Source organism: Mus musculus, chromosome 11, assembly GCF_000001635.26.
Source record: "Mus musculus strain C57BL/6J chromosome 11, GRCm38.p6 C57BL/6J".
NCBI lineage: Eukaryota > Metazoa > Chordata > Mammalia > Rodentia > Muridae > Mus > Mus musculus.
The window spans coordinates 79,920,387-79,936,534 of record NC_000077.6 but is presented as its reverse complement, the minus strand read 5'-3'; the positions used below and the strand labels follow the sequence as shown (position 1 = coordinate 79,936,534).

The 16,148-nt window shown below is 45.7% G+C and overlaps 1 protein-coding gene across 1 annotated transcript in view; it reads left to right on the top strand.

Moving 5' to 3' along the window:
- Window positions 1-2,579, top strand: part of Utp6 (UTP6 small subunit processome component) — a 28,432-nt gene extending 25,853 nt beyond the window's left edge. Inside the window, exon 19 of the mRNA NM_144826.3 lies at window positions 426-2,579. Coding sequence (NP_659075.1) covers window positions 426-580 — 155 coding nt within the window. The 3' untranslated portion in view covers window positions 581-2,579. The remainder of the gene's footprint in view (window positions 1-425) is intronic.
- Window positions 2,580-16,148: the final 13,569 nt, after the last annotated feature.

The following is a 16,148-nucleotide window of genomic DNA, read 5'->3' as shown; positions in this document are numbered from 1 at the left end:
AGGGAGGAAACCAGGCAGTGGTGGTGCACGCCTTTAATCCCAGCACTCGGGAGGCAGAGGCAGGTGGATTTCTGAGTTCAAGGCCAGCCTAGTCTACAGAGTGAGTTCCAGGACAGCCAGGGCTACACAGAGAAACCCTGTCTTGGAAAAAAAAATTAGAGAGGATAGAAAGGAATTTGAAAGTTTTTACTGTAAAGGCATGATAATGTTTGAGGCAATAGATAGGCTGAACTTTAACACTACACAGTGCTTAAATGTGTCAGAGTACCTTATTTTATTCATATATATTTACATTCTCTTAATTTTATGTGCGGAAGTTTCTCAGAACTTTTTAACTGGCTTAGTATTAATAGTTAAATTTGCTTAATTAAAGCCTTCCCAGTTTTCTAGCTACGTTTACAGTAGTTTTTTGGTTCCTTTTGAAGATCTTTGGATGGATTACATCAAGGAAGAATTGAACCATCCCTTCGGTAAACCTGAGAACTGCGGACAGATCTATTGGCGAGCCATGAAAATGTTGCAGGGACAGTCAGCAGAGCTGTTTGTAGCTAAACACGCCATGCACCAGGCTGGCCACTAGTGGTCGAGCACCACCAGTTGGCTGAAGTTGTGATGCAAGTCTCGGGGCAGGTTTGTGATGAGCTGGTGTGTGAATTGTCGAGAGCTGGCAGAAGAACGGATTGATTTTTGTAACATACTTTTACTTGGTGTTAATCTTTGGTTCCAGAAATGAGTACTGCTAGTGCCTGTTAAATCTAAAATACACAGAAATCATATGATTCAGCTTCAATTCTTGTTCCAGGCTAAGCATATACAGCTCTAATCTAGACTAGGTGTGAGGGACCCAGTTCAAACCCAAGAGAAAGTATAGTTTTGTGTGTTCTCTTCTTGTTGTGAAAGCCTGCATGATACCTGTGGAGATAGGAGGGACGAGGGTGTGGATGGACTGCCTCAACCCTCCAGCTCCCGAATACTGATTAAGAGACTTTATTTATGAAAGCTTAGTCCTTATGGCTTAGCCATGTTTACCACCTGGCTGATCACCTCTCCTCAGCCCCGTACATTCAAGTTCCAAGTCTGGCCGGCAGATCTCCCACCTCTCAATTCTTCCCAGAGTTCCGATCTCTTCTTGGATGTCCCACCTTTACTCTCCTGCCCAGCCATCAGCTGTTTATCAAACAAATCAGAAGTGATAGAGGAGAATGTGTACAATCTTCGATGCAGGTGATGCTTCATAAAAATAACAGTACCAAAGTCCGGACAGTACTCTACTGGTTCAAAAATCAACACTGAATACTACAAAGACAGCCTTTACAGTGCCCAAGATTATCCCAACACTAGGGCAGAGCAGAGCAGAAAGTCACTTAGATCACCGAAGTGAGGCTGAACAGTGACTTCTTTTCCTGTATCTGAATTGGATCTGTACTTTTAAATCAATCATTCAAGAAATAGCGCCTTCCTTCACCTGCAGGAAAAAGGGAGACTTGGAAGATGAGTGACAGAGAAGGAGGCGCTGGGTATTGGGAGAAGTTTGTCTTTTAAGAAGGTTGAGGTGGCACAGGAAACGATTTACCCCAAGGATGGACAGGCCAAGAATGGCATGGAGGATGCCCAGCTTTGTGGCGGGGGAGGGAGTGGGAAGTGCCTCAGTAGGGGGTGGAGGGGCAGATTGGCACAAAGGAGGGCATTTGGGGAGTAAGGGAGGAAGCTGAAATAAATCCTTTCATTTTTTTTGATACTGGGTATTTGTTTGTTTGTGATAAACCTAAATTTGCATTTGAGGCAAGAGCTTTACCACTGAGACAGACCCCAGGCATCTTTTTATTTTCTGTTTTGAGCAGGTCTCACTAAGTTTTGGCTGGCCTGAAAAGTTCTCAGGTCTAGGCAGGCCTTGAACTTTGAATGCTCTTGCCTCAGCCTCTCAAGTGGCTGAGGTTACAGGCCTCAACAGCTGGACCTTAACATTTTGATATCATTGGGAAAGTATTTTGAACAAGTTACTTAATAGTAAGCCTTAATTAATATTAAGTTCATTTAATAACATGGAAAACACCTAATGAATTCATAGCATTCCCTTGTCTTAATTAATCTCCTGTGGCTATAGTTTTTTAAAAGTATAAACGATATTGGTGAAGATTCTTGTCAATCTTTGGTTACATTCACTGGCACTTCCTTAGGGGACTTACTTGACAGTGGAATTACTGAATTAGGTAAAAGAACAAAATTTGCCAATTTGCTCTTTCCAGCATCACATGCAGGAGGCAACGCCCTTGTCTGCACTGGGGATTACGTACTTCCTTTTCATCATTTTATAATTCACCACTCAGTAGATGAAAGCGGTACATCATCACTTAAGCTACTTTTTCTTATTAATTTTTGTCTTAAAAATACATTGAGAGAGCCAGGGGAGATGGCTCAGCGGTTAAGACTGACTGCTCTTCCAGATGTCCCAAGTTCAATTCCCAGCAACCACATGGTGGCTCACAACCATCTGTAATGGGATCCGATATCCTCTTCTGGTGTGTCTGAAGACAGTGTAGTCATAGACATAAAATGAATAAATAAATCTTTAAAAAAACAACTCATTGAGAATGTTAATCTTTTGTTTGTCGTTCATTTCTTACAGATAAGTTTATGCTTCTCTTCCCTTTGTTTGCTGTTTTTGATGCGGGAAGATTTGTTTTGTTTTGGTTTTTATGAGACAGGGTTTCTCTGTGTAGCCCTGGCTGTCCTGGAAGTCACTTTGTAGACCAGGCTGGCCTCGAACTCAGAGATCCGCCTGCCTCTGCCTCCCGAGTGCTGGGATTAAAGGCGTGCACCACCATGCCCGGCCAAATTTTTTTGTGACTCTGTCCCTTCTCCCCAGTACTGATCAGATCTATGACCTCACACATGCTATGTGAACACGCTTCCATGCTATACCCTCAGGTGTTGATTTTGATTTTAAGATAATATTTATTTATTTTATATATATGAGTGCTCTATCTGCATGCACACATGTATGCTGGAAGAAGGCATATCACATAATGGTTAAATGAGCCACCATGTGGTTGCTGGGAATTGAACTCAGGACCTTTGGAAGAGCAGCCAGTGCTCTTAACTGCTGAGCCACCTCGCCAGCTCCACCCTTAGTTTTAACGGCCTTTTCAGTTTCTCCTCTTGCTTAGTACAACTGGATCTCTTCCTCAAGCAGTTGACTAACTTCTGTAGCACTGGGTAGCCCATCTGTTTGTTCTCTTCTTGGTTCATCATACGACCTTCAGACCCTTAGTATATATTGAATCCTTATGCATGTTAGAATATATGGTGCATTTTTGAACCTTTACTGTGGTTTTTTTTGGGGGGTGGGGTGGGGGGGTGAGTGGGTGTTAGAGACAGGTTCTCCATGTAACCTTGACTGTCCGGGAACTCGATCTGTAGACCAGGCTGTCCTCAGATCCACCTCCGGAGTGCTGGTACTAAAGGTATGTGCCACCACCACCTAGCCTTGTCATTTGCTTTTTAAAATTTTAATTTTATAGCTGAGAGTGGTGGTATAGCTGAGAGTGGTGGTACATGCCTTTAATTCCAGCATTTGGGAGGGAGAGGCAGATGGAGTTCTGTGAGTTGGAGGCTAGCCTGGTCTACAGAGTTTGTTCCAGGACAGCCAAGGCTACACAGAGAAACCCTGTCTAAAAAAAAAAAAAAAAGATTTTTATATGTATGAATGTTTTGCCTGCATTTATATCTGTGTACCACGTATGCACACCTGGTTTTCTCTTCTTTTTTTTCTTTTTTCTTTTCTTTCTTTCTTTTTCTTTCTTTTTTCTTTTTTTGACAGATTCTCACTGTAATCCTGGCTGGCCTGAAACTCAGTGGACCAAGCTAGTCTCAAACTCACAGTAATCTACCTGCCTCTATCCCAGAGTGCTTAAAGGTCTGTGCCTCTAAGAGGGGCCACACTTGTCACATTGTAAGTGCTTAAATGGCCACATGGTTACCATGTTGCACAGTGCAGATAATAGAGCTTGTATTTCCACCCTTGCAGAAGATTCTGATAGGGCTTGCAGTGACAGGCAGCCAGACCATTGTGGATCAGCACAACAGAACACACATTGATTGGCCACATTCCCTTTATAGAAAAGTCTACATAGAGGAAAAACCTAACATTGACTAGTATGTATCAAATGTCTATCCATCACAGACCAGCACTGCCAATAAACCATACCAAGTCTAGCCTGGTGAACCAGTGAGTTTATTGGGGTTCCTTACAGGAGCATGCTTGATTGAAAGGCATCACTCAGAAGCTCACCCCAACTTGTAGGCAGCCCCTGAAGTCTCTCCCAGCACTATCTGATTGCTTCTCTAATCTTGGGCTGGGACCTTGTGAATCACTCTGCACTTGCTGAGTCTACGGGAGGGAGCACATCAATGGAGACCGTCTATGGTTGGGTTATTTCCCCTGCAAGCCCTGCCTCTCTCAGGTGATACCTTACTTATTTTGAGGCAACAAGGAGAGTGACCAGGCTCTGGTCAGAATCTGACGCACGGAATGTCTAAGGTGTCATTGTTTATACTGGGTCCACACAATGTGGGAGGTTTTGATCAACGGTTGTGGTGTAGAATGGCTTAACCCTAAAGACCATTTTTAACTCAAGATAGGGACCTGGTTGCCAGGTTCTCATCCGTCCGTGAATGAGTTATAGTTGTATCGCATCCTAGAATTAAAGAAAGCCCTCTGGGATGGTAGGGTGAAGAGTGATTGGCACTTCTATACCATCATGCAGACTCGGACCATTTTAACACTGTGAAGAGGACTGAAGTGATGGAGCTGAAGCACCCAGCAAGTATTGGGTAGGACTGACACTTGCCATTTCAGACCCAGCTAGTCATCCGGCCTTACGATCTACACAGGTAGTTGCTTCCAGAGTCAGTACCTCAGAAGTCATTTCTGAACCAGCAATGGGCAGTTGGGAGTACTTGTCCTGTTAGCACATGACGCCCTCTGCACTGCCCTGCCTGTGTTTCTTGACAGGAATTTTCCCCCTTGTCCTGGAGTAGCGATGGCCGAGGCCAGACCTCTGAAAACAGAATTTTCATCTGGTAGCCAGCTCCTGGGTATCTCTTGGCTAAGTAGCTTCCCAGGTGTGGAGCCTTGGCAGTGTGGTTTGGAATCTCAGTCAGCTGTGGCCAGGTGCTGGCGGCCATGCGACGACTTCAGGCCAACAGCTGTGGAGCTTGCGGGAGTGAGCCCTGCCAGCATCTGTAGCCCAGGGGTCGGAGAATGGGGTGGGAAGGTGTGGGCAGGTGTTCTGGATCAAGAGAAACCTGTGGATGGCACGCTGAGGCAGGCAATAAGTAGCCCGTTAAGAGGCTGCAGGGCAGGGAAGCCTGTGGGTGTCGATGGGTACTTTGATGGGTGCTTTGAAGGCAAGCGAGACTGTCCGTTCCTCAGTGTGTAGGTAAATGAGAGTTGAAGCTAGAGAGCAGAGAGTTGAGCAGAGCAGGGCACAGCTGCTGGGGAGCCTGGGTGAGGGCTCACCTAGGCATGCTTGCATGGCTGGCAGGATGCTTGGCTCACCCCGAACACTAGGTCATACACATGTGTTCTTTCATGTCTGCAGAAACAAAACCCAAAGGCCCCTTTTAATCCAGAAACGTATTTTCATGTTGTGCTAGCCAGCTTCTGTTTTTTGTTGTTTTTTTTTTTTTCTGAGCCCATTATTACAGTCTTCACCTACCTTTTCTCAGTGCCAGCCCCTGCTTTATCAGTGAGCTTCTTGGCAGTAGCCTATGTTTAGGCTGTATCTGGTACCCCACGGTTTGCCTGGCACAGTGCATATTAATTGGGTTGGTGATCCAAGATGGCTCTTACTAGAAGATATGAAGATTTGCAAAGAAAGTCCCTTTGGGCTGCAGTCAGGTGAGACTAACTTTGCCAGCGTGGAGCAGGACAGGGAGTGCTCCTCTCAATGGAGGGTGGCGGCCTCCTGGAATGGAAAAGAGAAAATGCAGGGCAAGTGGCCTTGGAATTTGGGCCCCAGGACAGACAGAGGCAGACAGATGTGTTTAGCACGCCGATGGGTGTGTGTGTATGTGTACGTGTGACAGGGCTGGTCTTACAGCAGAGGGCTGTTGAATGTCAGTTTTATTTTATATGGTCCTGTGAATGCCTGCATATGTATATGTGTGTGTGCCATGTGCTTGCCTGGTGCCCACAAAGGCTACAAGAGGGCGTGAGGTCCCTAAGACCTGGGGAGGTGACAGGCAGTTGTGATTGCCCTGTGGGTGCTGCTCCCAGTCACCCACTACCACTTCCCATGCCTCCCGTCCGAGGGCTCCGAGGATGCCCATGTATCGCCCTCACCTGGAGGACCAAGTGTTCACACCTGAACCTGTGAGGGACGTTTCCCATGTATTGTTAGTATGGGGCTGATAATAACTACCTCTTAGGGTTGTTCTGAGGACCGGGCAGGAGGATTTAGAACTGTACTGTCCAATTCAGCAGCCAGTAGCCATGAGTCCTGCGTGAGTTTGTTAACTGTGATTAAAGCGAGAAATCCTGGCCCCATTTCATGTGCTCCATGAGCACACATGGCAGACTGCTCACCAGACAGATTTGAAAGCATCCCTAACCTGGAAAAAACACTCTCATGCATGGCGTTTTACCCTTGCTGGTTGCTTACTGCCAGGCGACTTCTTCTTCTTCTTCTTTTTTTTTTTTCCTTTTTTTCTTAAAAAAACAAAACCTCAACACCCAAACTCTTCCAAAAACCCTATGTCCATTTTACAGATGAGGAAACTGAGGCACAGAGTAAACTTAAAAAAACAATTATGATTTTTGCAAAAGATAACTATACATCTATCATTTGGAATGTACACTCTAGAGGCATGTGTCAGTGTGGAGTTGTTCTTTGACCATCTGGTTCCAGAATATTTAACTGCTCCAAAAGCAAATCCCGGGCGTTAGTGGTTACTCCACTCCCTTCTCCTAGCCTGCCGTCACTCATTTGCAGGCCATCTCCATCCATTTACCTATTCTGGGTAGGAAGACGTGAGTTGACTATAAATGGAATCGTGCAGTAGATGCTGTCCTGTGCCTGGCTCCTTTCACCTCAGCATATTTTTGAGGCTCATTCACGTTGCAGGATGTGTCAGCGCTTCATTCCTTTCTGCAGATGAATGCTCCCATCATTAGATGGACCACATTCTGTTGGTTGTTCTTCCTCCACCAATGGGCAGATATCTGGAATGTGTCTTCTGCTGGTGTCTGGGCTGCTACAAGCATCCTTGTTTTGTCTGATGCTGTCTTGAGTTCCTTGGGGTGTGCATTTGGAGGTAGAGTTGCTGGGTCCTGAAATGCTAAGTCGCTGGAGAATCAGCTAAGGAAATTGCAGCTCAGTTCCACATTTAGTAACTGGCAGAACGGATTTGAACCCAGTCAGTCTGTCTTCAGACCCTGTGCTTTGAATGTCATGTTACTGCTTAGAGCGGTTGTGACTACTACGGCCTTAACGCCATGCCTTTTTAGGCTGCTTCCTTTCCCACTCTGGTCCCTGGCATCACTAATAATCCTCTACTTAGAAATCCATTGTCTTGCTCCAGGCTTTATTCCAGTATTTGTGAAGCCTTTTAACAATGTACATTCCAGCTTCCCAGAATTGTGGCGCTGCCTGCTAGGACTGGACAGGCCCTACCCTTCTCCCTGTACCTCTGGCCTCTAACTCCCCCTTCATCCACACCCACCTTTAATGATCTCTTTGAGGTCAAAAGGCAGAACTGAAGAGCAAAATTAAATACAAGCATTCGTCTTCTGTTAGAGGCCCTTTGGCTCACTGGCATGTAAATGGCCTATGTGAGGCTCTCCTTGTGGACTTTAGGACTTGGCAATTAATGGCCTGGTTTAAGACAGAGCATCTTGTTGAAGAGAGATGTCCAATCATATTTCTAAAAGCATCAACCAAACAGCATTTCTATAAGCGCTGGGATAACCCAAGAGTGGGCTGTTTGGCTGTTCTCTTGGGCCCAGGGTTTAACAAGGACCTGAGCAGACCTGTGGCTTATCAGTTTTAAGACCTTGCCGCATTAGATTCTTAGCAGAGGAGTCCAGAGCACTTGCTCATGCGAAGGGCCCTTGTTTAGAAAAAGAAGCTTTGCTGTGGAGACTGACAGGGCATTGGGGATCTGGGATCTGTCAGAGTAGCATGCTGTCCATCTGTCCACTCACGGAGGAGGTTGACTGCTGTTTGCCTTTGATCTTTAGGACTTTTTATGTGTATGTGCCCATCTTATTTACTTACAGACAGGGTCTTACTAAATACTCCAGGCTGGCCTCTAAATCTAGTGATCCTCCTGCCTCGGGCTGAGATTATTTATATTGATACGTCTTAAACATAATTTTGGCTTTTAAAGTTGGTTTCTGTTTTCTTAATTTAGAAAGTTAGTAAGGATTTTTATTAAAAGATAACAGGACACAGCAACTTTTTTTTTCTGAAAATTTTAGACTTCGATTATATTATTTTTCTTTTTCTTTTTTTTTTTAAGATTTATTTATTATTATATGTAAGTACACTATAGCTGTCTTCAGACACACCAGAAGAGGGAGTCAGATCTTGTTAGGGATGGTTGTGAGCCACCATGTGGTTGCTGGGATTTGAACTCTGGACCTTCAGAAGAGCAGTTGGGTGCTCTTACCCACTGAGCCATCTCACCAGCCCCATATTATTTTTCTTTTTGCTTTGACAAAATACTACTTAAAGGTGGAAGAATTTTTTAAAGATTTATTTGTTTTTTATTTGTATGAGTACACTGCAGCTGTCTTCAGACATACACTAGAGGAGGGCATCGGATCCCATTACGGATGGTTGTGAGCCACCATGTGGTTGCTGGGAATTGAACTCAGGACCTCTGGCAGAGCAGTCAGTGCTCTTGATCATAGAGTCATCTCTCCAGCCCCCAGAAGAATATTTTGATGCAGGATTTTCTTGTTCTGGCCACCTCGGTGGGGAAGGCGTGGAGGCAGAAATAGGATGCAGCCATTCACATTGTATATATGGCCAGGAGACAGAGAGGTGAGGATTGTGTATCTGCCTTGCCTTTTTCTTAAAACATTGATTGTGAGTTGCTCACGCATACTATAGTACACCTGTGGAGGTCAGAGCACAGCCCATCGAGGGCATTTCTCTCCTACCAGGTGGCTTTCAGGGTTGACTCAGGTAGTCACGCTTGGCAACAGTCACCCGTGGCTCACTGAGCCATCTTGCCAGTCCATTTTCCTTTTCACTCAGTCAGGACCCCCAGCCTGTGCGCGGTGCCACCTTTCTCTTCCATTAAATATTAGAATGGCCTCATAGAGCTAAGACTAATCAGTTTGACAAGATTTCTCCGTGAAAGTAGCTCCTTATGCAAACAGAATACATTCTAAAATAAAAGCCAGCAGATGTTCCAGAGAGTGAGTATTCAAGAAAATAAACACATAAATATCCCTACTGAAGAGAAGCAAAAAGTCAATTTCTTCCTTTCTTTTTGGGTCTCTCTGTGTAGCCCTGGCTGTCCTGGAACTCACTCTGTAGACCAGGCTGGCCTTGAACTCAGAGATCCCCCTGCCTCTGCTTTCCTGAGTGCTGGGATTTAAGGCGTGCACCACCACTGCCCAGCTCTCTATTTTTAGGCATAGTCTCAAATACCCCAGACTGGTCTCAAATTCTCTGTGTAGACTGAGAATGACCTTAAACTTGTGATTCCCCTGCCTCTTCCTCTCTGAGATTCCATGCTCAGCTTAAAAGTCAATTTTTTGCTGCCTTTCCTCGGTAAAGTATGTGAAGCACAGAGATATGAGGCTCGTTCTGATGGAAAATGTTTTCACTATAGAAAATGCCTAGGGGCTGGTGAGATGGCTCAGCAGGTAAGAGCACCCGACTGCTCTTCCAAAGGTCCTGAGTTCAAATCCCAGCAACCACATGGTGGTTCACAACCATCTGTAATGAGAGCTGACGCCCTCTTCTGGTGTGTCTGAAGACAGCTACAGTGTACTTACATATAATAAATAAATAAAATCTTTAAAAAAAAAAATAGAAAATGCCTAGCCCTCCCCTCCTCCCACACACCACAAATGTTTCAGGCCTTAACCCAGCCAAGGGAAGGAGAGCAAAGGGACACTGACTTCACATTATAATCTAATCCTAATTGCATTTTCGTTACTTTAAAAAGAAAAACCATGGGGCTGGCGAGATGTCTCAGCGGGTAAGAGCACTGACTGCTCTTTGGAAGGTCCTGAGTTCAAATCCCAGCAACCACATGGTGGCTCAGAACCATCTGTAATGAGATCTGATGCCCTCTTCTGGCACGTCTGAAGTCAGCTACAGTGTACTTATATATAATAATAAATAAATCTTTAAAGAGAAAAAAAAGGAAAGAAAAAGAAAAAGAAAATCCACGAGCCGGGTGTGGTGGCACATGCCTTTAATCCCAGGACTTGGGAGGCAGAGGCAGGCGGATTTCTGAGTTCGAGGCCAGCCTGGTGTACAAAGTGAGTTCCAGGACAGCCAGGGCTATACAGAGAAACCCTGTCTCGAAAAACCAAAAAAAAAAAAAAAAAGAAAAAAAGAAAAACCATTCAGGGTCCAGTGGCAGAGTGTTTTCCTAGCATGCATGGAGCCCGGGTGTCAATCTCCAGTATCAAGTAAAACAACTCAGCAACAAAAAAAATTAGCATCCATTCTCTTTTCTTTTTTGGGGGCGTGGAGTGGGTTTGGGGCTTCAAGACAGGGTTTCTCTGTATAGCCCTGGCTGTCCTGGAACTCACTTTGTAGACCAGGCTGGCCTCAGAAATCTGCCTGCCTCTGCCTCCCAAGTGCTGGGATTAAAGGCGTGTGCCACCACACCCGGCTATTTTCACTTTCAATTGAAGAAAAAAAAAAAAAGATATGTAAGACTAGTGTTTGTCTAGTGGCCTAACAGACAAGTGTTACTCTAGTAGCGTTGGGCCAAGAGGTACTAGGAGACAAGAAGTGGGCCAGTGAGATGGCTCAGTGGATAAAGGAGCTTGCTGCCAAGCCTGAGGACCTGAGTTTGATCCCTGGGACCTAGGTTCTCTGCAAGAGCGGTGTGTGCTCTTAACCGCAGAGCTTTTTCTCCAGTGCCGACTGAACTTGTCTGCAGGCTGGGTGGCAGGAGCCTCTGCTGAACCATCCTGCCAGCCCCACTGCTGACTGTGTCATACCTTTAAAGTATCACAAAGGGCTCCTTCCACGCACAGACAGGCTTCACAGTAACTATAGAAGGCAGAAAGTCCCCGTGCACGCACACTGGGGAAGCCAGGAGGGTTAAACACAGGCAGCCTTCAAAGGACGATGTTTGGCCTCTTCCTCCTGAGATGCTGGGAATGGATGCGGTTAACGCCCTGGTGATCCTTTGCTCTCTGATGAGCCAGGCTCCGCCCACCTCAGAATTTATGTTATACTTAGCCCAGGCCCTTTCCCCCTAAAATCTTGAGCATTATTCCTAGGCTATAAAACTCATCCTTGTGACGGATGCCATTTGTACTTTACAGCTGCCTAAGTGACTTCTGTGCTCTCTTAGGGCCGGGCGATGTGTTTGCCAGTCATTCTCCCTAGACCCTCATCTAGAGCACCAGAACCCATCTGACAGCGACGCCGTATGCACTTTGTAAAGAGCTGCAGTGTAAATGTCTTAGACTTCGTTGCACTCCCAGGGCCGGATTGTTAACTAAATTTTTTTTTTTTCCAAAATTGTGCTATGCTTAAATATGAGCTAATAATGTCAGATTCCAAGAAGTCTTGGCCCTGCACTAGTTACCAAAATAGGGATGATTAAAGTCTCATTCTTGCTTCACCCTGATCGTGTTCCCTGCCTGCAGTAAAACCTGAGGCACCCGTGCTAAGTTCTAGTTCCGGGGCAATCTGATGACATCCTTTTGGCCTCCATGGGCTCCCATATACACACAATACATACCTGTACATAAATACATAAAAACACATAAAGTGCATTTACATACATCCAAGGTAAAAAAAAAAAGTAGAATGCAAGAAGCCCTGTATTTGGAGACCCTGGGACAGGAGGCCTGCTAGAGATTATGGGATGTGTGCATACTAAAATCACAGGGATTGAGATACGGGTCTATGGTGGTCATGTCTTCCCTTAACTGGGACACCCATCTTGGGTGGCTTGAAGGTGACAGCTATTCCAGTGACCTAGGCTTAGATCAGCTCCAGAGGCAAGAGTTTCTGGGTTCCTTTCTGAGCCTGGGTGGTAAAAGCCTCCCGAGTCTCATGCTTCTGCAGGGGTCCTGGTCCCAAGGGAGACCATTGAGTTGCTCTTCTGCCCTTAGCTGTACTTCCAGGTTCCATGGAGCCTGGGATTTGGGCTCTGTGGAGGAGCCAGAGGTTAACCAGCCTTCGGACTTTTGAATAGGACAAGTGAGGGCTGAGGTTAACCAGCCCCTGTGCTTTCCAATAGGAGAGTGAGGGCTGCTCTTTGGGGACCTGGCTAAAGCAGGCTGCTGGCTTTGTCACCCGTCAGTAGTTTACAGAGTGCATCAGCCACTCTGAAGGACCTGGCCTCGTGGGTAGTAAGTCCTTGCTTGTTGCTCAAAATGCTGGATGCTTTCTTGGGTCTGTTTTGTGATCAGAGAATTCATAGACCTGAATAGCTTTAAGGTTTTATCACTGAGATTTTATATTGACTATTATTATTATTATTATTATTGTTATTATTATTATTATTATTATTATTATTATTATTATTATTATTATAAATGGGCTCTTACTATGTAGTTCTGCTTGTTCTTGAGCTCACTATGTAGATGAGGTTGACCTCGAACTCGAAGAGATCTGCCTGTGTCTGCCTCCTTAGGGCTGGGATTAAAGGCACCCAACATGAATTACACTTTAAGGATTGACATACTGGAGACCTGAGACTACCCTGGAAAAGACAAATTTAAGCTGTCTTGCTCCTGTGTATTTGGCATTGCTGAGCAGGGACTGGTGAGTTTGTGGGTGATTGCTAGCTATTTCTACTGATGGGAAAATGGGACATTTACTTAGTTTTCAAGGACTGTTGGCTGAGAAAGTAAGTGGCAAGTTAATTAAGGCAGCAATTTTATCTTCTTTAATTGGCATGAAATTCTACTTTCTACTTAATCTTTGAACACTTCTAATTATATAAAGCCAGTTGTTGTTGTTGTTGTTGTTGTTGTTGTTTTTAAACAGATTCTGTCTCCATAGCCCTGGCTGTCCTGGAGCTCACTATGTAGACCAGGCTGGCCTCGAACTCATCGAGATCCACCTATCTCAGCCTCCCAAGTTGCTGGAATTAAAGGCGTGCACCACCATATCCAGCTTGTTTTTAGTGAGGGGGAAAGGCTTATTTAGCATACAGAGTGGGCAGTGGCTAATTTACCTCACTTCAAAGCTGAGAATGACAGACTCCTCTAGGATCACATGGTAAGCTGTGAACAGAGACACACATTCACACACACACACACACACACACACACACACACACACACACACACCCCACATTAGTCTGGTAGCCTTATCAGCCCCTCACACCCTGGCAAGTCTGTGGTCCACCAGAATAAGCCACCTGTGCCTCCATGAAAAGCCAAGGGCTTCTTATCTGCCTTAGAAAAGATTTAGAGAATCATAGCAGTTGAATATTTAAATTGTTTTCCAAATGCCCATGAAGAATGTGCACAAGATCTCTCTGTCTCTCTCCCTGTCTGTGTGTGCACGTGTGTGTAGTTTAAACATGTATGTTGTTCAGTTTGGCTTATGCTGTCTGCACATCTTCTCTGCCTGCTTCAGGCACAGGGCTTTTCCTACCACAGAGGGAGCCATCATGGCCACCGGGTGCTAGCTATTAGAAAAGTCTGAAACGGAGAGGGGCAGAGGGAGGGAGGAGGTGCTGGAGGTGGAAACGGAGATTTTTGGGTTTTTAGTAGAAGTCTCAGCATTTTCAGAGTCTGAGATTATTTATCGAGGAGTGAAGAATTGTGGCTATGGGAAGGCTCTGGTCACCAGGGTGGGCTGGGGCAGAACCAGGTAAGCACGGGTGCCAGGCAGGCCTAACTGAGAAGGGACTCTTAAGGAGGAGGGGGCCAAGGAAGAGGACACTAAAGGACACCTTCTGCTGGGTTGCTGAGTGCAGTTGCGCAATAGTGTCGTGGGGTGGGGCTGGGGAGTCCCTGGGGTCACCCCAGCTGTGCCTTTGCCACTGTTGCTGTTGACTAGGGCAATGGTGACTGCTGCCTAGCTTCTGTCACAAGTGTGAACCAGGGCTGGGGAGAGAGAGGTGATAAAGGGACAGAAAAAGAGGAAACAGAAGGACAAGCCAGTGGGCCACTGGGGAGCAGAGGACTGTCAGGACCCAAGGAAAATAATCCTTGTTTTAGACAGGGTAGGATGTGGCTTTAGCCTGGCCTCAAGCCAGAGGTCCCCTGAGACTCGGAGATGGCCTCTACACCTCTACACCTGTTTCCTCTTCTTCTTTCTCTCTTCTTCTTCTTCTTCTTCTTCTTCTTCTTCTTCTTCTTCTTCTTCTTCTTCTTCTTCTTCTTCTTCACATTTTAAAAACCTGTATGAGTATTTGCCTGTGTGTATGCATGCACAGCACAAGTATGCTTGGTGCCTTTGAGGCCAGAAGAAGGTGTCAGAGCCCTTGGAACTGGAGTTAAAACACTATCTTTTATTTTTTTTAAAGATTTATTTATTTATTTTATGTATATGAGTATACTGTAGCTGTACAGATGGTTGTGAGCCTTCATGTGGTTGCTGGGAAGGAAGGTTGCCCACTCTGGTCGACCCCGCCCACTCTGGTCGACCCCGCTCACTCTGGTCTAAAGATTTATTCATTATTAAATCTAAGCACACTGTAGCTGTCTTCAGACACACCAGAAGAGGGCATCAGATCTCATTAAGGATGGTTGTGAGCCACCATGTGGTTGCTGGGACTTGAACTCAGAACCTTCAGAAGAGCAGTCAGTGCTCTTAACCGCTGAGCCATCTCTCCAGCCCTTAAACACTATCTTTAACCAAGAAGCTTCTCCAGGCATGTGCGAGGGAGTGAGTACCACGAATCATGGGTGGTGGTGGTGTGTACTCTACTGATGAGCTATGATACCTGTCCTGGCTATTTGCAATTTATATAGGTAATTTTGTATATAATTTTATTAATTTAATAAATTGTGTGTGTATGTATGTGTATTTGTGCGGGCGTGTGTGCACGAGTGTCTATCTGCCTGTCTGTCGGTGGAACATGCATGCAGGTCAGAGAACAATTCTCAGGAGTTCGTGATCTGGCCTGGGATCCAGGCAACTTATGGGAATCAGGATTAAACTCAAGTCATCAGGCCTGTGTGCAGGCACCTCAGCCTGTGAGCTGTCTCGATGGCCCATTTTGATACTTTAATACATCCTTGTTTCTGATTTATGGCTTTCTTGGGTGTTGGGAATCCTACAGAGTGTCTTTCTTCCTCCCATTTCTAATGAAGTTTGGTGTCACTTTAGAATGGTAGTCAGTCTCCAGGAAACCCTCCCTGGCAAGGGTGGTGTTCCCCCAAACTGCCTGTCGCCTGGGCCAACCAGGACCTTTCCTTTCTCAGAAGCAACTGGCTGGACTCAGCTTAGCCCTGCTGCAGGAAGAAATCTGAGCCTGCCTCTCTGGGAAGCAAACTCCCTGGCTAAGTAAACATCTTGGTCCTACACTGCCCTTGATTCTTCAAAGTTTGCATTCTTAGCTCCAGCTTTTACAGGATGGTTGGAATAGGGAGGAACAAAAAATGATCCTGGCCATCGTCCATTTGGATTCTGCCCTTATGCTAGAGCAGAAGCCCCATCCAAATTACAGTGATGGATTTGGAGGCACATGTGCTCAGTGTGCACTAATGTATGTAGGTAAGACAAGCCAAGAAGAGCCCCAGGGGCTGCAGGATTTAACGGAGCGGCTGGGCTGCCTCCCACTTTGTTGACTTAGCAAGTCTGGTTGCAAAGCCATGACCTTTGGAGATATTCGCCTCCCAGGTTCCAGCAGTTTCTATTAAGCTGTTTCTAAACGACTATCTGTTTTATATTGGTCAGGAGAACGGGATCTGCATTTCCGGTGGCCTTTGGGGCCACATCTCCCATAGGTTCTAAAGGAGCTATTTCCTT